The sequence below is a fragment of the Epinephelus lanceolatus genome, chromosome 15, assembly GCF_041903045.1.
Source record: "Epinephelus lanceolatus isolate andai-2023 chromosome 15, ASM4190304v1, whole genome shotgun sequence".
Lineage (NCBI taxonomy): Eukaryota > Metazoa > Chordata > Actinopteri > Perciformes > Serranidae > Epinephelus > Epinephelus lanceolatus.
In genome coordinates, this window is record NC_135748.1 from 30796023 (window position 1) to 30821740 (window position 25718).

A 25718-nucleotide genomic window follows, 5' to 3' on the forward strand; every position below is an offset into this window, starting at 1 on the left:
AGAGGCTGAAGAGGACTGGGTGAGGATAGTAGTATGAAGAAAGAGATGTGGAGTTTCTTTAGGTGAGCAAGATTATAGCTGTCAAGTCATGAGTTCAGACACTCAGAGGGTCACTGTATTTTTTATTATTACTTTTCTCGTTTTTGTCAACGCCTGGCTGCTGTTTCAGATGTCTTTTGGATAGAAGAGGAGCTTTCCAAAGCAGCACCGGAAGTGGGCCATTTTTGAGATGTTAACGAGATATCTTTTTACATGGCAAGATCATCTTTGAATACGTGTACTGAAGCTTTTCTATGGGAAAACAAGTTTCAGCTTGCAGCTGTTGTTTTTATGTTATGTTGCGTCACTGAGCGGGGGTGCAGAGATTATGCTTTTATTGTGAAAATCGCAACCGGAAGTCTTGCGCTCTCCTCTTTTTCTATGAAGATATCGACGTGTTTTTATGTCATTATTTTTTTTAACATGTTTTAGGCAGCTACCAAACTTCAAACAGCATTTAAGCAGCCATTTTGCTGTCAAAAATACTGGTATTTGATATTGTTTAGACGCTACGCGGTTCGGTGTGGCAACAAATTAAAAGCCCGACAATAAAACGACGTAACTGCACACAAACAACCGTTAACTTACTCGAAGACCTCCCGTTAGTGTTCTAAAATTCAGCCATTACTGCCAAACCGAGGCTGTAAACGAGCAGCAAACTTGAAGGAAGCACCCGACATGACTGGAGGATAACTGACAACGCACAGCAGGTGCTCGCACTTCCGTCGCCTTGATGTAACCGGCTGGTCGCCGTTAACGGACCGTAATCTGGCTAACAGAGAGTGGTGGCTGGCGGTTGGGGCCATGGCGAGGTCAGCTAGCCGTTGGTCACTTAGCTTCTTATAGCTAACGGTAGCCTGTCGGACCGTTAGTGTTCTGCTGGACCACCGCGGAGGACAGCGCGCGACCTTGGGGGACGTTGTCATGGATCTGACGCGGCTGGCTGTGGATGCTGGTCAGTTCATCAACCGGGCTGTTCAGGTAAGAACTCGGAAGTGAACGTCAAAATTAGCTAACATTAACATGTAAATAACGGGTTTATTGATTAGTAAACACCACTGAGACGCTAGTATCACCTAATGACAGCTGCTACTTCAACAAATCTTTATTTTTAAGTGTCTTAAATGGCTTTCTGTGATTCCGCTCCAGTACACGGAGGAGAGTCTAGGCCAGGCGGTCAAGACTGAGTTGGACCCCGGACTGGAGGAGCTCTTGGCCCGGGTAGACGCCACCAAGACATGGACAGACAATATAATCTCCCAGACGGAGGTTTTACTGCAGCCCAATACCGGTGAGAGACTGTAAAGTGTCTATGCGTTTGTATCATGTATAGAAATTGTCTTAAGGTCCCGAAAGTCTTTGTATGTTCTCATTTTTGAAGTGATAAATTGAGACATAACCACAAATGTTATGTCTGTGTTCTCTTTTTACCCTGATATATTAGCAAAAAACAATTGCAAACCCCATGGAAACAAGTTGTGTTCATGTACAGCATGCAATTAAAGTGTTTCAGTGGGCATTTTGACATGTCACAGGAGGAACAACACGTGTCAATAATAAAATGAATGATGGCTGAATTCCATTTAGCTGCTTTGATTTCAGGATCCTTGTGTCCTGCTTACTTGCTCACTGTCACTCCCACTAGAGCACTTGAATAAAAACCAGAGGCATCTAGTGTTACTAGTACCACCTGTGCTTTTCTGGTTATCACAAGCCAAAATGTCTGCTGTGAGAAAGGCCTTTATATATCATCTTATTAAAAACAAAATATTATTGACAAGACATGAAAACAACAACTTTCAAAAGAACTGATAAATACACTTTGGTGTATAAAAGCTGAGGAAATAAAAGACAGTCTAAATAAACTTAAAACTCAAGTAAAACCAGGAAAGGCTGTCTGATAAAAATATGTTTTAAGAAGTAACTTAAAAGAGATCACTGACTTGGCCGCCCTGATTTCCTAGGGCAGATTCTCCCAGAGCCTTGGGGCCCTGACAGCTCTGTCCCTTTTAGTTTTCAGCTGAGCCTCTAGAACAGACAAAAGACCTCTGCCCGAGGACCTCAAAATACATCCTGGTGTGTAGCACTAAGAGGGCGGAGATATAGCTGGGAGTAATCTTAAAATCTTCTCTAAAACATACTGGGAGCCAGTATAAAGAGGCTGAAACTGAAGTGGTTCTGGTTAAAAGTCTGGCAGCTGAATTCTGTACAGTCTGGAGTCGATCAATAGACTTTTGACTCAGATAATTAACTGACCAAACATTTTGTCCTGATAAACACACCGTCTCTATGTTTGCGCCAACCCACAGACATCTCCAGCAAATGAGCATGAGTCATTACGATCTACGTGAAACCACTGAATGATGACGACGGCTCTTTACCTCTGGGAGACATTATTTGAGCTCTGTTTGCCCTCCTGCAAAATCCACATCTACTTTGTGCTCTTCTGTTTGCTGTGACTGTAATTGTCCTGTTCAGATGAATAGGGATGGTTATTCTCTTGGCTGTTTGAATCCAATTACATCGGCTAATGGAATTATGAGTGGACGTGGTCTGTAATCTATCAAGTAAGGGGACCATTCAGCTGCCAGAAATAATATGTTTATTTAACATCAAAGATGTGTTTGCAGATCATCTTTCCAATGAGGGCTTTTAGTTTCTCTGAAGAATCATTTTTGTTGACCTTAGGTGTTCCTCATGCCTACTGTTTTGTCTCACATTGTATTAAATCAGTTTTAATGCTCGTCCTAGTAGAAAACAGTATCAACAGTATTCTGACTGCTGTTATTGACAGCCTTTTAAAAATTAAACTGTGTATCATGATGGAACAGGAGCACGATTAGAGGACCGGCTGTATGAGCATCTGGATTGGAATGTCCCCCCTCGACCTCGTGCACATGAAGTACTGGGAGATGAAATGATCCAAGCAGGGCTGGAAATGGGGTCCAACACACCCTATGGTGAGTATTCATTAAAGGGGAACTTTTTCAACCTGAACCCTGTTTTCCCATGTGTTTGTGTCTAAGTGACTAATTAGACCAACAGTTTTTTAAACTGGTCCAGTATTGAGCGAGAGGGCTGCTGCCTCGAACAGGCTGCAGTGTAATCCCTCGGGGCAATGGCACACTGTCAATGTATGTACACCAGAAGAGCTTGTTTTTACCACTGACAGGCTCAGATTGTTATTATAAGTGTCTGACAATATTATAGACAGAAAAATAAAACATTTTTATTAGGACTGTCAAGCGATTAAAAAAAATTTACTCTAATTAATTACATGCTCAGTGATTAATTAATCTAAATTAATCGCACACATCAATTTTTGCTGTGAAGGTATTGAAATTTCAGTTTGAATGGTTTTTGGCAGATGTGTTGTGGTAAAGCTGCTGGACTTTGGACCCAATTGTCCCCCTGTCCTCGGCCACCGAAACTGGTCTGCAGTCTTTTGCAGTCCATTTTGCAAGGGAGTTAGTCAGTTGATCACAGGTGGACTTATTCATTTTACGTCTGAACGCCTGGTCGAGTGTGGCTTGACAAGACTGGCTGCTACTGCTAGCATCAGAGGCTGTGCTAGCTCGGACCTCTGGGTTTGCTGCTAAATGCTTTGGTTGAGGTGATTTTCAGGCTTTAAGTACTCCGATGGTACGAAAATTCCTTACTGCAGAAATTGCAGAGGACGGTGCTCCTATCAACAGTTCCATCTGTTTTTTTTTTTATATGTAAATGCTCCATTCACAGGGCCAAGCAGTGTTGTCTGGCCTGCCTCCTTCACGTGTCAAAGCCACTCTGGCCTTCAGTGAGGAATCGGGTCAAGGGCAACCATGGAACATGATTCATCAGTGTTCATTTTTTAACGCGTTATTTTTTTTCTGTGATTAATTAGATGCAATTTACACGTTATTTTTAAAAACCCTGGTTTTTATTTACATTTCGCTTGATCCAGTTTGTTTGTTATTGTGTCTAAGCCAGTCTCACTCAAGAAGAAGTCTAAAGACAAAAACAGGTTTCTCTTTTAATGAGGATAATGTTGATCTGGATAATATGGATGACATCACATCAGTATATTGTGCTGCAGATATAAACAGAATTTTTGTTTTGTGCTCAGGAACTGCACTGCTCAGGTGTGGAGAGACTCAGAAGCAGCTTGGTGAGGCAGAGAGGAAGTTTGTCCAAAGCACTAACATCCACTTTCTCACCCCTCTGAAGAGTTTCACTGAGGGGGAATACAGGACCATGCAGGTAACACACTCATAAACAAATACAGAATTCACACCCATCACCATTATCCAGTGCATCACTGGGTAAAATCCCGTAATAAATTTTGAGTATACTGTAATTCAAGTGGTTTGAGGGAAACTAGACTTCTGCATCTCCTCTTGGCGCTGTTTTCATAGCTTCTGTTTTCTGGCCCACGATGGGAGTCTTTGGCCAATCACAGATCATTTCAGAGAGAAGGACTTCCAACTGGCTCTTCTATAAAGGCAGATATGTTCCTTCAGATTGTGAAAGTATGATACAACAGTAGAAAATCCAACAGAGAAAGTTGCTATTCCAGCTTTGGCAGCAACTGCCTAGACAGCAAAGCAACCCAAATACTGAAGACAGACTTGTCAAAAAGAGAGTCGGACAATAAACAAATTAAAATATGTTTCAATATTGGCAAAGCATTTCAGAGATGCAATGAAAATGTTAATAATAATTTAGCCCTCAGTTAAGCAGAGCTAAAGGCTCACAGCTGTGGCTTAAAGCTCACATTTATGTGGTGACCGCTAGCTAGAGCCTCAAGCCACAGTGCGTCCTCAGCCTCACTGCCTCAGCTCTGTAGACAGACCCCTTGTCAGCAGCCACAGCAACCTGAATCCAGCCAGCACAAACCCCAGCTCCACGTGACCGAACAACCCTGACTACCTGCTTGATCAGCAAACTTTCTGTTGCTGCTGTTGCACAGGTTAGACCCTGCGCTGCCGCTGGCACCAGTCCTCTGTGACACCTGGCGCAAAGGGGTTTTGCGCTGGCCAAATTGGAGTTGCTGCAGCCGCCAACTGAAGGTCTGTCTGTGTAGCTGCTGTCTGCTATCCTCCCAGTAAAGCAGTCGACAGCAGCAGTTAGCAAGGCTAAGGGACCGTGAGGTGGCTAGCTAGCTAATTTGTGTCTCACTTGTGGTTTGAGCAGGGCAAGGAGAGGCTGTGCAAATGCAGTGTGCACAACTGTACAATTAAATAAGATTAAATAAATCAGTGTTTAGGCAACACTGGGTTACTGTATAAAGGGTGTGTATGTGTCTGTGGTCACCTGGTGGGAGGAGTTTAGGACAGGAATAGGTTGTATTTTCAGATTCTGCCTTTTTTTCCCACTTCCCAGATTTCTGCTTGCCCAGCTTTAATTGTGTTTTGATTGTCACAGTAATTGCTTCACTAATCTCTTTCTTTTGTTCTTTTGTCCATGCTCAGTTTCTAATTGTTTGTATATTTAACATGGGTTTTAAAACGTCTTTGGGTGTGTGTGTGTGTGTGGGTGGATGGGATGGGTGTGTGTGTGTGTGTGTGTATGTGTGTGTTCATAGGATGAGCGCAAGATGTTGGTGAACAAGCGTTTGGACTTGGACATAGCTAAGAACAGAGTGAGGAAAGCCCACGAGGCAGAGCGAGAGGGCAGAGTGAGTTAGAATGTCTTGACCTTCACTTATCACACCATGATCAATCCAGAAACTCACTGAAATCCCCATTTCTATCATACAGTACATTCTCATTCCACCTTAATCTCTTGTCTCTCTCAGAACCTGAATGCAAACCCGCTGGAAGACGACTACCTGTCTCATGTATCTTACATGTTCAGCTTCCTGCGTGTTAAGTGGTTAAAGGTCAGTCATGTTAAAGGGGCACGAACACTTTGACAGGCAAAACTGAATTTGCTGTTTGGCCACTGAGTAAATCACTTGTCTTCCTCTGTCTCTCTCATCCAATCAGATTTGGGCTCAGGAAATCTCCCAGGTGAGTTCATGTTTATCTTTGCATACATGCAGAATGTGATGCTTGGGAAACTAATTTAACACCGTCAGCAGTTATAGAATTGAGTATGGTCCTATCAGCTGCAGTGATGATTTTCTTTCTGTTGTTCAGCTCATTTAGACTTAGGCTCATCTGGGATTTGTTTTTCGCTAAAAAAGCTGGATTAATTAAAAAGACCATAAAAGATTATTGTGTGTGTGTGTGTGTAGGCAGAGATGGAGCAGAGGATCTGTCAGAGTCTGTTCGATCGACAGTCAGAAATTACGAGAAGAGTCGTGGAAGGAATCAGCAACACTCATGTATGTGCACAATAACACACAAAAAAAGATAGAAAATAAGATTCTGCCATATTTTTCAAACTTGGTATTTATGTGTATTTTTGTATCAGTAGGTTTTCTGTTTTTGCAACAGTTAACTTGGACTACATAGTTATATACCTTCATGTACCCATGCCCAGCAAAGCTCTTGTTTTCTGTTTAAAAAGAATAGTAACACTACATTTTTCCAGTTAGTTTGTCATTCGGTATCTCCACAAATGGAGAGAATTCAATCTGCAAAATGACATTTTATTCATAAAGGATGCAAATTATGCCAATTTTTTTATTTGTTTAAGTTTAGAGTTTTTATTTTTTCTTAAATGCAAACTCTTTATGTTGTTCCATCTGTCTTGTGTTGTTGCTTGTGTTTTTTCCCAGATGAACCACATGCGGAGCTTGACTGACTTTGTGGAAGCTCAGGCCTGTTACTTCGACCAGTGCAGTCAACATGCTCAGGAGCTTCAGAAGCAGCTGGCCAGGTCTGTATGTCTGCTTTACAACACTTAAATATTGAATCTTTATAGAACTAAAATAATGTATGGAAATCTTTTATTGCTTCCCTTTGTTTGTGGGAAAAAACATCTAAATTGAGAATTAAGTTTTCTCAGTTTTTTTTTTTTTCAATTTGCATCTATCCAAATGTTCTTCTGTTGAAATTATACTATTTCTTTAAGTCACTCCCCACTCAAAAATGTGTATTTCATATATTTATGTCCCCTAAAATGTCTGACCTTGATTATATTGACCTGTAACTGTGCAAAGTTGGTCACCAGAGAGGTTTTAACATCCCCCCCTTCAGTAGGGGGCAATGACAGTGCACTTCCCCAAACTGAAATTAAAGCATACATTGAGCAAGCTAGATTTTATATTTTACAAATGTAAACCCCAGTTGCTGTCTAATATGGGAAACACATTTTGACGGGGAACAGACTTCAAAATAACACTGGCAAAGTAACCTGAAACCTCCAGCGCAGAGCAGACTTGTTAGTACAGAGAGCAGAGTTAGCATTAGTATAGTGAACATTTTAACAGCAAACAGGGTAGAGTGTTCAGTTTTTGAATGTAAACCAGATCCTGAAGCTATCAAAACCCCATTGTAGCAGATATTATTGTGCATCACGACCTTTAACACAATGTCAGCCACTGTCAGTTAGCCTACAAGCTAACAACCAAGATAAACAAATAAAAGATGCTAGCTGCACTTACCATTCTGATCTGCTTGTCCCCGTTTTTAATGCACAACAGACTGCTTGTCTAAGTACGGGTCTGGCTGAGGCTCAAACATGTATGGCTGAGTCTTTCTGATTTTTCCTCTAACACTGGCCCTCTTGATGCGCACTGGTCTTTCACCAGTCAACCCTAGCATTAGCAGCGCTTGTGAAAGTGACAGCAAAACCTACCACATGCAGAAATGGGTCTTGCGGAGGCCAGATTGAGAATTTCTCATTAAGGAGCAAATCTGCTTCCAGCCCATTCTCAGATTTTTTTAATCTATTGTATGTGTAAAACTGTGTTAAATTAAACACTAGTATTGGTGTAAGTATTTTTACGTGTCTGGAGGTGAAGTTTAATCTCCAAAAAATGCAGTGTCACAAAATTAAAACAGGATTTACATTTGGAGATACAGGGTTTTCACAGGACACTGGCAAAACGCACTTTCAGCGAGTTTTCATCAAGGTCACATTCCCTTAATTTGTTTTGCTCATGAAAGAAAGAAAATAGTTTAAAATCCTAAATTCAGAAACCAAATACCACAAAATGTACGTAGTACAACATGGGATTCAATTTATTATGTCTTCAAAGCTATAACCCATTTTGCCAACCATCTCTGGACATCTGGTCTCACAGAGAACACGAGAGTATTGAGAATACTTTGTAGAGCAAATTATTTCTTTCACATTAATGACTAGGTTTTGATTTTATTTCTCCATGCAGCATTCCAGCAGTCCTCTGCTCTAATAACTGGCAGTCAGCAATTAGTAATGAAGTCAATCAGCCGTCCACAAGCAACCATGTAGCCAACAAGCCTGTCGGGTTGAATCAGGTCTCTCCAATTCCAATTATTGTCCACCAAATTCCAGACTTCGACCAGGACTCATGGACTGCAGCTGAAAAAACAACGGATACCTCTGTAACCCCACGGCCAAATCACAACAATAACAACAACACCTTCTTGTCTGATGGCCAAACAACCGACCAAGCATTAGATCATGTCACTGCATCAAATTCAGAGAGTCACCCAACAGATCAGATCAGAACGGCGACTGCGCAAACCAACGGAGCAACAACTGCAATAGCCAACGGTGCAGGTAGTCTGACAACAGCTTCCCAACCTTCTGAGCTCAGTGGAGCTTCCAATGAGTCTCAGACAGCAAACGCAGCAGCCACCGAGACCGTAACAACTGATGACACGGCTATGGAGACTTTGACAACCAATGGTGTGGCTGCTGAGCCCCAAACAGCCAATGAAACCGCAAGCGAGCTGCCTGCCATTAACGGAGGAGATGCCCAGGAGTCATCAGCAGCCAGTGAGGACATGGTTCAGTAGCTGGGACTGATTTTGATGGATGTTCAGCTGATTTAGACCAGTGGTAATTAGCTGTGTAGATTTGAGAATTAGACTGCTTAATAAAGGACAGATAGATAATCAGACTTTAATTAATCCCATAGGGAAGATAATGTGAAGTGGTAGTAAAAGTGCTTATTTTTCTAAACGTGACATAGTGCCACAATAATTTTAGCCTTTAACTATAATCGCATATTATATATGTTGTATAAAAATGATGACTGTTGAGTATCAGTCCACTCTTGTGGGCAGTGAATGTAATGTCTTCTGACTGTTATATTTACAGTGTGTGACTCTGAAACGTTTTTCATCTGTGAAACGAAATCTTTATTTTTACATTTAGCTCAGTGAGAACGAAGCTTTGTGCCAAGTGTATGTGTGGATATTTGTTGGTGTAAAAACATCAAGTCATGTGTGAGTGTTTCATGTCTGTCAGTGACCCCTGTACACACTGTCACGTGTTCCCCCAAACCTGTGAGACCTTTAAAGAGAGCTGTGTATGTATGTGATTCAGCCACCTTTTGACACAAGTTACTGCAAGTTGAGGTCATTTTCCACATGAAACATGTTACTGACATGTGTTTGGGTACAGCGAGGTGCCAAAACACCAAGCTGAACAGGACCCTTTATGCTGTAGTTTAGTATAAAATATGTTTCCTCATATACACTATGGGTGTTTCCCCCCTACACACAGTCAAATCACATATTCACTTTTACCCTTTTACCCCATTAAAGCCCCCACTAGGTGAACTGGGTAGAAGTTTCCATGTCCAGATGTTGTTCATTTTCTTTGTGAGGGCAGCCCTGCTCTACTGTAGTGTGGGTCCACTCTTGGGACCATGGATGGAAACACACACACATTAATGTAGCACTAACTGTACTGATGTAATCACTCACCAGCTCTGTTCTACGCTTTTGTCCCAATACGTAAAGGTGTGTGTGTGTGTGTGTGTGTGTGTGTGTGTGTGTGTGTGTGTATGGATCGCTGCAGTATTCACAGTTCTATTTGCTGCCAGGTTTAAACTGTGCTTTCATGCAGTCATGTTGTTCACTAAGCTGATGTCAGTGTGAGGTTCGATTCATGTGAAGATGTGGAAATAAATATGCAAACAGTGATGTCATGTCAAAACAAGTGTGGATCTTTGTTCTCCAGTCGAGGTGTTGCTGTTGTTTCCTCGTGCAGTTTCTCATACCAGTAACACACACACACACAGTCATTTCCAGGTTGAGGTCTTGATTAGGCTTCCCAGGCCAAGGCTAGTTATGTTTTGAGTGATACTTGAGTCAAAAATTCAATGACTTAAGACTTGACTTGACAAAATCAAAAAAGATTTGTAACTCAGTGTGTGCTTAAACTTCAGTGACTCATGACTTCACTCGGACTTTAACTTTTTGACCTGAAAAACCATAACCCTAAAGATTAAAAAGTATGTTATTCATAAAGTGTGCCACGAATCAATTAATATCCTCAATTAATTAACGTTAATGTTATTTAACGCAATTCCCCAGAACCAATCCAACAGCATCCAATCAAGTGGCAGGACAGAACCATGAAGAGCTAACGTTACATTACTGACCGCCAGTTGGTAAAAATAACACCAAAGATAATTTTGTTACTGTGCAAAATCTACAAAGTTATCAACAAAAATTAACCACAGTATACAAAATGACGTGTCAAACATTACACACAGAGATGGAGCCACCTTTAACATTTGACACTGGGCGAAAGAACAGTAAGTCAAGGCTAATATTAGGCTAACAGAGCTAGCAAGCTAATCCTTAGGTAACGTTAGCTTAACACTTTTTAACACTCAACTTTTTCAGCAATTTAACAAATAAATAGCCTCCTAATTTCAAAATAGATTTATAATTTTTGTAAATTTAAACTATATTAACCCAGTTGTTAAAATGGCATTATATTTGGTGAAGAGAGCATTATGACTTGTTTAGGACTCAAAACTTGGGACCTGCTTTGACTTAGGATTTGAGCGCCAACTTAAAAGTTCACTAGCTGTGTGGGATTTAGGGGGATATACTGGCAAAAATGAAATATAAGGAGTACGTTTTCTTGACCATAATGCCTCGTTTCCACTTATGTATGTGACTGGTGTCAGTAGATTTCTACATGGACGATGCCTGTACGAATACAGATGATAGAAACCCAATAACTACCTGTAGCCATGGGGGAGAGGCTAATTCTGTCCATTTTTTGCCAGCCAGTAACGTTAGTCTGGAATATGCGCTTGGAACATTACCGGGACAAAAACAGGACCAATATTGCACGTTAGCAAATAAATGAATATGTTGGCCTGCCAGGTATGCGGCATGTTTTGTTAAATATTTAATTAAAAAGATGTATGGACGGCTGAAGGAGTGATAATGACAATCTGACTGTATATAATATAGAGCCATATTTTAGCAGAATAACATTACTCAGATTAACAATTTGCGAAAACTAGATAAACAAGTTATTTTCAATCAGTCACTTGACGAACTGAAGAAAGTAATCTGTTAGCCAGTTAGCAGCCTGTTAGCTAAGCTAGCGTATGAACATCACAGAAGGCCGAGGAATGCACTGTGGTAGGTTGTGTTCTCTTGTTAGCCTGGGATAACTGCTCATTTAGTCAGAATACAGATGCCAATACTTTGTATTTTACTTTGTAACGTACTCATAAGGACTTAAGCTAACTGTTCTGAGCTGTTTTGTTGTACAGTTTTATTAATAGAGAATAAAACTCTCACTTCCGGTTTTAAGATAGCTTAATGGCTAACTCGTATTCCGTGTGTTATCCAGACTGTTAGGCCAAGACCAATGCTGATCCCTCTTCATTCCACTGTCAATACTGTAATTGCAGGTAATATTTTATGCAACTTTGTGTTTGGTTTCAGTGCATTTTAATGCATTGCATTGTTTATTGGCGCGAGCTGCCCTTGTTATCATTGCTAAGCAGCCGCGCTCGTTTGGCGCTCATTGTTGAGTGAAGCCATACGCTAATTAGCCACACGATGTGTCTGTGTGTGCGCTGTGTTGTGCTCACATCCCGCTAAATGGCGGGTGTTCTTCTAACGTACAGTACTTTCTTGATTAATAATGGATTACTGGGGTCTTTGCTAGTGTCATGTAAATACTTACGTAGAAATATATATATGTGTATATATATATATATATATATATATATATATATATATATATATATATATATAATGCAAATTTGAGTGTGCAGCCTGAAGCGTTGTAATGGACTAATATGCACTATATGATCACACCAGATTATAATAAATGGTTAAGATTGGTTTACTTCACTGATTACATTACAGTTGATTGTTTTAACAGGATAATGAGGTCTGCTCACACACAATGAAACACTACTCCATGAACACACTGACGAAAGCATGTGTGTGTCTCATTTATTTCGCCCCCGCTTCTTCACCTCTTTCCTGCCTGCGGCTGCACAAACAGATCAGATTGATGAAGCACAGGTTATGTATTATTGATCTGAGGACAGTCAGTCCTGTGGTTCAATAACACCATAAACCTATCATACCACTAAATCAGTTCTGCATTTCAGAGGGGCCTCACAGGTGGTGCAGCTCATGCTTAAAAAGAGATTAAACAGTGGTTCGTTCCTGTAACTTTCCTCTGACTCAGCCAAACAAGAATAGATTCTCCTCGACATGTCCCTCGCTGCTCATGCCTGCGTTTCCTCCACACTGATACAGCAAGTCCCTGCTATGTTTCCAAATTATTTTTATCGTTTCCGGTGTGCGTCCTATCCGTCAGCAGAGACGGCAGCTCTTGCTCTCTATGGTGTTCTTATGATTTTGTGCTCATGTGTGATACAGGAAGGAAAGGGGAAGCTCAAATTGTGTTTTGCAGGTCTGGTTGACATCAGTGAGTTATGAAGGCAGATAAAGGGAATTGGGATGTTGGTGATTACATTTGGCTCAGATCTTTCCTCTACTGTACCTGCGGGGCACAGACTCAGATAACATTTCCATCCATAGGTACAGTATATTATTTTTTTATTTATTAACCTCTATGTAATCAGTTACATCCCATTGAGGTGATAAACCTATTTTGCAAGGGAGACCTGGTCAAGATGGCAGCACAAAACAATTCAAAACAATACGTTAGACAACACAAATACAATACTCTACACTACACTGGTTTTGAATTCTGCCAGACCTATCAGGTTAATCAATTAGACTGCATTTTGCAGACTATTCCAAGTGGCTGGAGCAGAAAATATAGATGTTTACATTAGGGACAGACAGCACATAATCTGTACTACTGATCTGTAATAATGATGGCTAAATTAAATTTACATAGATGTAATGGCAGTTTGCCCAGAATAGCCTTATAATTGAAAATATACTCTAAGTACTATCAATTTATGGACAGAGATAGACAGCTAACTGTGGAATAGAAAGCACTGTGATGTGTGAATGGTTTTTATTTGGTTGCAAATCTCAATGTGCTACTATGTCTGATACTCAGTTTCTGTACCCCTATGTTCACCTCTGAGGATACCCCACCTATAAAGGGGTGTGTCCTGCTTTACCTCTCCCCTTTTGCCTTTGTGCTCTACGGACCAACTTGCTACTACAAAAGCAACATTGCTCTCGTAGTAATTTCTGTGTTTTAACGGTGTTAAATTGTTTATAAGTCCATTTTATGCTAACATAATCCTGTCACTTAATTTGTGTAGGGGCTCAAGTTTATATGGTTGTATTTGATGGAGGATTTTGTTTTCACCTCTCATTGTCAGGTATGTTTTCTGTGTTTTATCGTACTTAATTGAATGTAACATGGCCACCCCTTTTGCTGTTGTGCTCCGTGGGAGAGGGGATCAAGTTTATATGGCTGTATTTGATGGAGGATTTTGTTTTCGCCTCCAAAGACATCCACGGTCTGGGTCTCTTCATATCAACACAACGCAGACAACACTAGAGTCCACAGGTTACATATAGGCATCCTCCTAGCATTAGACAACAACATTAATGAGGATTAATTTACACTCAGCACAAGTTTAAGTTGAGTGACTGCAAAATATTAAAGGCAGACTGTAATTTGTGAAGTGCCTCTCTGCAAGAAAAACAAATAAGCATTAACTTCATGTGTGTTAACACGGAGATTATTTATTTTATGATAAAAATAAAAGTGGGCCAAGCACAGAGTCTTGAGGTACTCCATTAATTTAGTAAGCCAGTTTGAACATTGACTTCGACTCAATTAATCCTACCTAAGGGCATTTTCATTTTAGGTACGATTGATTTGTACTGTACCAGAGTAAGAGTACCCTCTCTTTTCTAGGGCTGCTCCCTAATAGACCAAATATTAGTCGCCCAGAAAGGCCATTATTCCGCAAGATTTAATTGGTGGCTATAATTTAATTGGTGGCTATAATTCAAAACCTATATGACTGGACCATGTAGAGATTTAATTTAAAAGAACAGACACAGGAAGAGGCCACGCTCAGCAGTCAGATGGTACCTGTGGTTATTCCACAGGCTAGTTAATAACATGTCGGGCAGGAAATCCAAAGTGTGGGGTCTTTTTGAGAAGGTGAAGGACGAACCCAAGGTGATATGTAAACTCATCTTCATTGGTCGACTACAAACATGACGTGTCATCTGAAACATGTTAGCAGCTACATGCCCATTAGCCGACAGCGTCATTAACAGGCGGCTCGCTCAGTGTGTGACGTGCACTTGTAGATAAAATATAGGCCTATATTAATGAAGGTTCATTAGTATGGTTTTGTATTTCTCTGTAATGTAGTACAGTGTTAACAATGTTACTGAAACTATTCTCTCTCACACCTTCAACTTAAACAATTGCATTGCCCTACCCAAAATATATAATTTGATTATTAAATAACATCATAAACATGTGGGCGACTACTCCATAAATGGCCCTAAATGATGACTACTGGTTGGTTCTTAGTTGGGGTTAGCCCTACCTCTTTTTCCACTCTCCCGCCACTCAGCTTTCACATTAGTAACGTTGTTTCATGCCTGACTACACGTCATCGTCTACGTGACATTTCTAGAGTGTAAAAAAAGGGCCGTCGCAGATGGACATGGCTGCCCTAGGGACTGTCATCAAGTGGAACTGGCAGAGCAGCTACGCAAAGCTCTGTTCCTGGCAGGAGGAGAAGCACTGCCATTGCCGAGCTCTCCATCTCCTGCCTGAGCTCTGATTGCAGGTCAAAGGCGGTGGCGAAGCCAGATCTGGGTCTGTCCTTGGCAGGCTGCAGTGCCATCTGATGCATACGCGTCAGTATTGAATTGAGACTGTTTCATAACTCACTGAAAACTCCTGGTAGTTGCATGTAATAGCAGTCCACTTCTGCGTTTTGGTACAGCTGGTGTTCACACCAGATGTGTACCATTCCGGAGTGCATGGGAATCATACTTGAGAGCACCTTTTCAAGTAGACTCAGGCACAGATCAGTGAACCATGCCAGGGTTTAGTACACACACAGTCTTGACCCTAATAAAACGAACTGGACTTCAGAGTCAAGTGTATTTGGATCCCGGCCCAAGTTCCTGATGTGAAAGTCCTTTAAGAGGTAGTTATTAATCCAGTAGGGCATGATCTTAGCTCAGATATCTATTATTTTTAATCATAACTGTGTCTCTCACAGTAAAGCATTAAACTATAACATCACCATCAAATAAAACACTCCTTTTAACATCATTGCACAAGATTATAAGTCTGTATTCTTACAATGGCTCTATTGTTTCACATTACAGTTTATTTCAATAATATCTCCATGGTTTCCTCCCTCTTCTTCCTACACATTGGGGATAAAAAAGGGATACACCCTGTTCTCATAAAACCGGCCTCTGCTCGCTGACTGTGCTGTGTTAGTGCGACTATGCGGTTTATTCATTTGTAAAGTCCTGTTGCTGTTTTATATCTGCTGTTTTTAGCCAATGTAAGTTTTGCCGACAACACCCACTGTCCTAGTTTCTCTTGCATCTCTGGTTTCGTCAGGACAAACCAGACGACAGGATCTGTTCTCCTCTAATTCTCTCTGGTCTGAATATGATTAGTGCTAATACACGAGGAGAGCTCCCCTCAAATCCAACACTCTGTCTTCCCCACTTCCGTCTTCCTCTCTCTACTATGTTTTCGCCAATCCTTCATCAATCATCACTCCTCCTCTTCCTCACTGCCAGCTGGGAGTGTTTTGTGTGACAGCTAAACTGTAGGTGTGGTGTGCAGGTGGGGGCGGTAAAGAGCGTCTGGTGGCTGCTGATAAATGTAGCTCCTCTTTTATGGAGGCATAGGATGACCTAAATAGCCAGATGACCTACAAGGGGAAAAAAAGAGGTGGAAATGCCTCAGACGGGTACCAATGAGAACAAGATGAGAACACCAAGTCTTTCTGACATGCACTTAATTTTATATCACACCTGCAAGTTTTAACATGAATTTATTTCTTTCCTGACAGGATCCTAATAACTTATATTTTATGGAAGACGGCCAGGGAAATACATGCACTCATGCCCACAGTGAGGTATTTTTGCTGTCACGAGGAAAGGAAAAAATATACAAATTTCCTCTGTACCATTCCTCACCAACTATCCTCCCTAACTCTCTTTCTGTGTGTCTCTTCCTCTTCAGGTTCTCTCTTTTCCTGAGATAAACCTGCCAGCTTCCACCCCAACTAGTCCCTGTGCTACTATTAAAGCTAAACAAAGAAAATCAAGCAAAGTTGCTGGCAGACATGCTGACATCTGCAGTGGGAGCTCAGACAAGAGGTCTGCAGAGAGTAGACAGGTCAAGGCTTTTCCTCTGACCTTGACATGTCCTACTTCTGCTGCTTAACCCCAATACCTGTTGGTGAGAGCCCTCTGTCTATGACAGCAAGGTAATACGGCCTTGCTAAGAGTTCTGTTTCTTCGTCATCAAATTTTTAATTGACAAGGTAACCAGGCAACAAAATACAATCACAGCCAGGAAGCAACGTTTACAATGCTACTTAGCTACAAAATTTAATTTAATGTGTTAAAACATACTCATTGTGGGCTTTAAATATAAACCAGACTCTGCAATGTTGCAATTTATTTTGGTTAAGGGATTTGGTGTTGATGTGCAGAGAAGGGAGTGACTCTGAGTCATCAGTAAAAAGGTTCAAAAGGCAGACAGACCATAAGAGAGTGTGGATTGAAATGTCCTGTGAAAACAATGTAAACAATGGCTGGGGATGAAATTTAGCAGAAAAGATCTCAACAGTGGCTTCTTACAATGACTCAAAATGACCTGTTTGGAGGGATTGTTAGATATTGGTCAAAAATTCAATTCAATTTTATTTATAAAGCCCAATATCACAAATCAGAATTTGCCTCACAGGGCTTTACAGCATACGACATCCCTCTGTCCTTAAGACCCTCACAACGGATAAGGAAAAACTCCCCAAAAAAAAACCCTTTAACGGGGAAAAAAAAACGGTAGAAACCTCAGGAAGAGCAACTGAGGAGGGATCCCTCTTCCAGGACGGACAGACGTGCAATAGATGTCGTACAGAACAGATCAGCATAAAAAATTAACAGTAATCCATATGACACAATGAGACACAGAGAGAGAGAGAGAGAGAGAGAGAGAGAGAGAGATGCAGGTAATGACAGTAGCTTACAACAACATTAATGAAAGTAATAATATTATAGTTATAGTTCTGGCTACTGTGGTACAATATGTTGAAAGTATGTATTAATATCTGACAGTATACTTGTGTGACAATAGTCATATGTGTATAATAACAGTAGAAGTATGACTAATGACTAATGATGGCAGCAGCAGCAGGAGGCATCTGGCAGGACCACGGCAGCAGCACAACCACACACGTCACACTGTCCAGGCACCGCTGCAGTATGAGTTATTCTGAGAGACAGTGGAGCACAAAGGCTCCGGAGAAGAAGCCGAGTTAGTGACATCCAGAATGGCCGAGTTAGCAAGATGCAGTAATAGGATGAGAGTGAGAGAGAGAGAGAGAGAGAGAGAGAGAGAGAGAGAGAGAGAGAGAGAGAGGGAGAGAGAGGGAGCCCGGTGTATTATAGGGGGTCCTCCGGCAGACTAGGCCTAAGTCAGCCTAACTAGGGGCTGGTACAGGGCAAGCCTGAGCCAGCCCTAACTATAAGCTTTATCAAAGAGGAAAGTCTTAAGTCTAGTCTTAAATGTGGAGACGGTGTCTGCCTCCCGGACCGTAACAGGAAGATGATTCCACAGGAGAGGAGCCTGATAGCTGAAGGCTCTGGCTCCTGATCTGCTTTTGGAGACTTTAGGGACCACGAGTAACCCTGCGTTCTCAGAGCGCAGTGCTCTGGTGGGATAATATGGCACTATGAGCTCTCTAAGATATGACGGAGCTTGACCATTTAGAGCTTTATAAGTTAACAGTAGGATTTTAAATTCAATACTGGATTTTACAGGGAGCCAGTGCAGAGAAGCTAAAACAGGAGAAATATGATCTCGTTTCTTAGTTCCTGTTAGTACACGAGCTGCTGCATTCTGAATTAGCTGGAGAGTTTTTAAGGACTTACTAGAGCTACCTGATAATAGAGAGTTACAGTAATCCAGCCTTGAGGTAACAAAAGCGTGGACCAATTTTTCTGCATCTTTTCGGGTCAGGATAGGCCTAATTTTCGCAATATTACGCAGATGAAAAAATGCAGTCCGTGAGGTTTGCTTTAAATGAGAATTAAAAGACAAATCTTGATCAAATATTACTCCGAGGTTTCTTACGGTAGTGCTAGAGGCCAGAGCAATGCCATCTGGAGAAACTATGTCATCAGATAAAGAGTCTCTGAGTTGTTTGGGGCCAAGAACAATAACTTCAGTTTTGTCTGAATTTAACATCAGGAAATTGGTGCTCATCCAATTTTTTATGTCTTTAAGGCAGTTATGGAGTTTAGTTAATTGATTACTTTCTTCTGGCTTCATCAATAAATACAACTGTGTATCATCCGCATAACAATGGAAATTTATAGAGTGATTTCTAATGATGTTACCTAAAGGAAGCATATATAGAGTAAATAGGATTGGTCCGAGCACAGAACCTTGCGGAACTCCAAAACAAACTTTGGTACGTAAGGATGATTCATTACGAACGTCAACAAATTGAAAACGATCAGATAAATAAGATTTAAATATAATATAATATATTAAAAATAACCATAATGATAAATTAAAGAAGAGAAGAGCAATTTATATTGTACATATTGAACCTGTTTATATCTGGTAGTAACTTAGGATTTGGGTGATGCAAGTCATGCTTGGTGATCTGATCACTCAAACTACTTACAGAGGTGGTCTGGGACGCTATCAATGCAGGATCTGATGGTTGTTTTGTTGACAATGCACCAAAACATTGAGTGTTGCATAACCGCCCATTATTTTGCCCTAGAGAAGGAGATGTGATAAATTGACCTTTCGCTAAGCCCCGCCCCTTTGCAATAGTCCAACAAGCTGTCACAGTAAGCATGGAGCCCACACTGTAACTAACTGCACTCCCCAAAAGAAATATTATAATATTTTTGGAAACATGAAATAGTGATTCCAGAGAGAAGCAGACAGAGGGGTCTACAGTCTGTGTTTGAAGGATATATCCAGGATGTCAAACTGACTCAGCAGCAACAACAGCTTAAAAAGACAAAGATAGTTAGAAGCTAAAGCCGAACTATAGGCTACAGATCACAGTGTAAAAGTGAACCACCACATCACTGCTGATCGCCACAGAAGACAATGAATATAAAGGGAAACTTTGCTGATGTTGAACCAGCTGTGTGGCATCGCAGTGTGTGCAGATGAAAGGTGTTTGGCTTTGTCCCCATGCTGCTGCCAAAACGTTCATCTGCGCACACTGCGATGACACACAGCTGGTTAAATATCAGCAAAGTTTCTCTGCTTCCCTTCACTGGTTCCTGTACAGCAGGGTCGGTCTTTGTTTCACTGTTATAATCATTAAAAAGCAAAAGCAGCATGTGTATACATTCAGTAGGCTATATCTTCAGTAGCTAGCTAGCTAACCCTACACTTTTCAGGGTCTGATTTGGGTTTTGGAACAGGGAAGAAACGTATCTTTTTCCAACCTCTCTAGGTAACGAGTATCATTAATACACGACGTGCCCCAGGCACAACATTTAGCACCAAATCCACAAAACCAGCCTGAAAATGAAGGAAATCTGAAATGACTGCATTAGTCAATGGAGCACTACTGTATTGTTGTCGGACCCTGGTCTGAGCTGGCCCGATGCTACGTCATGATTGGCCAGTCTGTGTGTGGGGGCGGGACTTAGCAACGGGTCAGTTCTGCTGACAGCTATATCTCCAACTATACCGACATAAGCAGTGATGTGGCTAGCAAACAGGTGGCTAAGTGTGGACATAAGAACTGTGCACGGGGCCCTTTTACCTTCTGGCATAAGTGACGTAGACTTTAACGCAGTCTGAACACAGGCGGTCAGCTGGAGACACATCATAGATAGAGGTATGAACAGAGATGTGTCTCGACTGTCCACTTGTGTTCAGATCAACGAAACACATATTAATACCAGATATAAACAGGCTCATTGTGTGTTTATATAGTTTTATATGTATAACTGTATATTGTATTTTCTACCTTCAGTGCTACTACTTAAGTGTTCAGTGTCTTTTTTTACACAAATATTTAGTCTGTTCTGATATAATTTCTTTGTTGTATTTATACCATTTCTCTTTGTTACATGGAGACTTGTGATATAGAGACAAAAATATTTTAAAGTTTGAGGGAAGCTGGAATTCAATTTTCATTTGTGTGGCAGAGATTTTATGCTTCAGCAGCCACGTGTCAATTATGGGATGATGCTAAATGATAAAACCCTTCAGAAGTGAAGAGGAGTCATTAAACCAGCAAACCAACCCAGTTATGTCAGTTATAGCAATATCCAAAGTTTTCTACCTTCAGGTAACATTAGCCACCATGAACTACTGGTCAGAGCAGACCATGTAAGGCTGTTCAGTTGCAAGAGATTTCCACTCTCACATGTTTCGTAGTTTTTCTTCAAAGAAAGTTCAAGCGACTGAAGCATACATACATTTAAAGTGTTTTCTTCTCCCTCCTTTCTTCTCTTTTCACCCCAGTGTTCCCCGAGCCCCTGTAACTCTCCCTCTCTTTCCTCATAATGCCCCCATTTCCCACACAGTTTGACTTTTGACATATTACCTCCACTGGAGCATTACTCACCCAACCTCCACAGCACCCCCCATCTCTGTCCCACCCTCCTTAACTTCCCTCCTTCTTCCCTTGTGCTGAGTTTATAAGTCAGTACCCACAACTGTTGGCTCAGTGTGAAGAGCTGTACATATAGAGAAGGAGACGCAGCTGGAAAACAGGGTGTCAAACACATCTGATATAGATACTCTCTTTAGAGCTTCATCATGCGTGCGTTTAGGGTCTGGCGTGTGCTGTGGTTGCTTGGCTTCATGAGTGCATCCTTGTGTATGAATGAGGTTGAGGATGAAGGGAACTACGCAGATAACTATGACAACGAGATCTCTCAGGACCAGCAGGAGGGTGAGTTTTGTTTACTGGTCCTTTTGTCTCTTCTGTTCCCAGCCTGTTTGAACAGATGGCTAGTTGTGAAGAATTTGTCCTCAGCTGCCTAATTTCATAAAGTCAAAAAAAAAATTAATCTTTTGCCTTGATTAAGATTCATCAGCACACTTTGTAGTGGAAGATACGTAAAGGTGTTCCACAAGGGTCTATTTTAGGCCCATTTTCATTCACTATGCACAGAAAAGAAAATCTCTTACAGTCAACATTTTAATGTACATTTTTATGCTGATACTATCTTATTAAATATCTAAAAACCTCTACCCTAAAAAGCTATACCTGCTCTCTTTGATGAGGCGTAGATGTTTGGGGTATTGGGGGACACGTCCCTGTCAATATTTTGAACACAAAAGTAGCAGAGGACTTTTATTTTGATGAAACTGAAATCATTTCCACCTTAAACAGATGCAGAAAAGGCACAGACAGGTTCATAAAAATTCACCAGAGTGCAAAATCAAGTGTTTGACATCTAAAATTTCCTGGAGGAGGACCCCTAACACCCAGTTTTATGCATACATTTTATTGTCTATATTTACACTGAATATTTGGTCGATAATAGCTGATAATACGGCCCTGGATTTATAGCAAGTTTGTTGTATGATACAGGTACCAATAATATACTTTATATGGATACTTAGTGGTTCCTACTGGTGTTTAAACGTAGGTACTGTGGAAGAAATCAGTGCTATGTGGTATTTTGAGTTTTTTTTAATTTTTTTTATAGCTATATTGTGACCAGATATAAAAGCTGCTCAGGGTTTATAACAACGACTATTTCATCTTTAGTTTCTTAAATTTTCTGTTGGAGAAACCTCACCTAATAACTGCAATGTATGGAGCCCCTAGAGTCCCAAAAGGTGATACTTTAAGTTATTATTTGTGCTTACAAGATAACCTTTATCCTGTGCTCACAAGTCTCTCTACAAAATAAGCTGTGCACACAGGATAATTATCTTGGTGCACAAGTTAAATAACTTGCTCCCACAAGTTAATTAACGTGTGCACAAAAAAACCCATCACTTTTAGGACTGTAGGGCCTCCGTAGTAATGAACAAAGGGCAAACCCATTTGTTTTTATTGTACTTCATCTACAAGGAAAAGCACCTACATGTAGTCGGTCAAAAAACATAAACTGGTAGGTTAAATCATCTCTGCTTTGGGCTAGCATTTAACCTTTGAAGTCCCTTATTAGTAAATTGCTGTACTCCATAAATTACCAACAAGTCCCCTCATTATTCCAAGATTTGTACCCCTTTTCTTCAAGCTTCTTACCCCAAAGCTACTTTGCTGCACCCCTGTTGTCAGTCTTGTTAACGCAACCCATATTTTTAATAATAACATTTCCATCTTAGGTTTGAGAGATTTCAACCAAAGCCCTGTTCATTACCTTACTGTACCCCTCAGGTTTGGTTGTGTACTATAGTCAATGTACAATTGTTACTCCCTTGTTCCCCATAGTCTTATATTATTTCACTGTACCTACATTTAACTCCCTGTGTCAGCTAGTAAGTATTTTATTACTACTTTATTCATACAAAGAGGTGTAACGTACTGGATTTTAATGTTTCAACAAGTCAGTAAAATAGATGTTAATATTTTGGTTATGTTTATGTTAATGTTAATACATTTTCAACTCATATGAGACTTTGTAATTGATGCATCCCTGTGGTTGCGGTCTTCAAGGTGGAACTGAGACCACACCATGCCAGGCTGCAGAGTTCACTCGCTGGGACAAGCTTTTCATCGCTCTGGAGGACTCCCACATGAGACAAAACATGCTTCTGGAGTCTCTGGAGCAATGCTGTGGAGGAATGGTCTCTCTCAGGACCCAGGTGGACAAGCTGGCAAAGGGGACATGCCAACAGTGTTTACCTAGCCTAGAGTCAGCATGCAGGGCTCAAGCAGAGCAGGCAAGTGTCAGGCTGCAAAAAGGCTTAGCGGAGCTCCGGGAGGAGGAGGCAGAGAGGGCGACGAAGTTAAGCGCACACTTGCACCAGCTCCTGCGCAGTAGCAGTGAGGGGAATATCCGGCTGAGGCGGCTGGAGGAAGGTGGAGGCCAGAGAGCGGTGCCCACGATGGGCAGCCAAGCAACAGCGAGACCTGGAAGTATAGGGGCAGGATTTGGCCTGGGGATGAAACCAGTTACATCTGGCCTGAAGGAGCAGCAGGTGACTTCACCAGTGGACTTGGCCACAATGAAAGAGGCCCTGGTTGCCATAGCAACAGAGCTGCAGAAGGTTCACCTGCAGCTGAGCAGAGTGATAGAGGAGGCAGGGACACTGAGGAAGGGCAGAGGGGACACATGATTGCCCATGGGGGAAAAATAATAGATTGACTGGGGACACTCCAGTGATAATGATTTTGCACGTACTCAGTTTTAATGTTGTTTCTAATGGGCCTTTTTCAAAATACGTTAGCTTGTCTTTGTGTGTTGACAATGAATTTAAATGTACCATAAACACTGTGGGTTTACTATAATAAATAAAAACTAATTAAACAACCTAATCAGCCTCTTGGAAAGGTTTCCTCCCTCCTCCTACTCAGCAATCAACTGATTTTTAGACTCGCATACTTAAGTTCATGCACATGCCCACACTTTCATTGGTCTGAGTCAGTGCTGTGTTTTATCCTCTGCTGCATGTGCCAGAGTTTACACCACTGCCTCAATGTTTGTGTAGTTGTGGTGGCGTCTGCAGATACCGACAACCGCAAGGAAGTGTGTCAGAGGTTTTGGATTGTATTCAACCCCGGGCAGGTCTCTCCCTCTTATTAGCTGCTTTAAGAGCGTCTGAACGCAAAGAGGCCACGACTTACGATGTTCAGAGTGTTTATGATTTATGAAACCCTGCCAGAGCTATACCACGACCACCCATCCCTCCTGCACACAGCCGCGCACACAAACACACACACACACACACGTTCATTGTTGTAAACCACACTGCGGTTGGTGTTGACTGATACTTTCCATGTATTTTATAGTTTCTGTGTGATTGTCTTTGGTCCCAGATTAGTATTTATACATTTGTTTTGTGGAGTTTTGTTTGAGCTGGAGAGGATATTGCGCAAATGGGAAAGCAGCAAAAGGGAGAAAGAAAAACATTGTACTTAATGTAAAATCTGCAGCGTAACCTTCAACTATATTTGTCAAATAAATGTAGTGGAATTAAAGCGCAATATTCTCCACTAAAAATGTAACGGAGTAGAAGTATGCCGTATCATCGAATAAAAGTATTTTAGTTAAGTAAAAGAACCTTAAAGGGGCAGTTCACCCCAAATTAAGAAATATCTATACATTTTTCCTCTTACCTGTAGTGCTATTTATCAGTCTAGACTACTTTGATGTGGGTTGCCAAGAGTTGGAGATATCGGCTGTAGAGATGTCTGCCTTCTCTTGAATATAATGGAACTAGATGGCACTCAGCTTGTGGTGCTCAAAGTGCCAAAAAAAATCATGACCCAGTTACTCAAGATAATCCACAGACCTTGTTGTGAGCAGTTTCTTGTAGGAACTATTTTTTTTCTACTGAACTACACCCACCAGCTGTATCACTGTGCAGAAGGAAGAATGCATATACTCATGCATGAGGGGCTCGTGCTTGTGACGGTGTGAGATGGAAACATTTGTGCATCCTCCTTGGCTGAGCTGTAATGTTAGCTAGCTCAGTGGTGCTAGGTGAGCTAGCAGTAGATGCATGCTTTCCTCTGTGCTGTGATATGATTGGTGGCTGTAGTTCATGACCTGTCAAGCTACCTAAATTCATGTTTATTTGTTATCCCTGTGTTTCCTGTTTTATTTTGGTAACCATTGTCTCGTCTCAATTCAGATCCCACATAACATAATGCCCCACCCTAATGTGTTTAACCTGTGTCTCAATGTGTTTCACCTGCGTCTCATTGTCTTCCTTGTCTTAGTTTAAGTCTCTGTCCACCCCTTGTTTGTTCCCTTATTGTCTTCACCTTTGAGTAAGACGTTTCCCTAGTATTCTTTGTGTTTTTGACCATTTTTGCCTCTTGACCACCTTTTTTGCTTGTTGAATTGGATACTTTTGCCTGTGTGACTGACTACCTGTGTACCTACCTGAGCCTGATTTAGAACCCTGCACTGTGAGTCAACTTTATGAGTCCTCCAGTTTCTGCTTGACAAACTGCTCACAACAAGGTCTGTGGATTATTTTCAGTAACTGGG

The 25718-nt window shown here is 41.2% G+C and overlaps 2 protein-coding genes across 2 annotated transcripts; both read left to right on the plus strand.

Moving 5' to 3' along the window:
* Window positions 1–25: 25 nt before the first annotated feature.
* Window positions 26–10043, plus strand: LOC117247871 (endophilin-B1-like). Its single transcript, XM_033612471.2, has 10 exons — window positions 26–1020; window positions 1189–1330; window positions 2871–2999; window positions 4145–4278; window positions 5603–5695; window positions 5816–5899; window positions 6006–6029; window positions 6257–6346; window positions 6743–6843; window positions 8300–10043. The coding sequence occupies exons 1-10, from the start codon at window positions 964–966 to the stop codon at window positions 8910–8912; spliced, it is 1467 nt and encodes a 488-aa protein (XP_033468362.1). The 5' UTR covers window positions 26–963; the 3' UTR covers window positions 8913–10043.
* An 11235-nt stretch (window positions 10044–21278) lies between these two features.
* LOC117248735 (uncharacterized) lies at window positions 21279–24411 on the plus strand. Its single transcript, XM_033613970.2, has 2 exons — window positions 21279–21493; window positions 23216–24411. The coding sequence occupies exons 1-2, from the start codon at window positions 21358–21360 to the stop codon at window positions 23836–23838; spliced, it is 759 nt and encodes a 252-aa protein (XP_033469861.1). The 5' UTR covers window positions 21279–21357; the 3' UTR covers window positions 23839–24411.
* Window positions 24412–25718: the final 1307 nt, after the last annotated feature.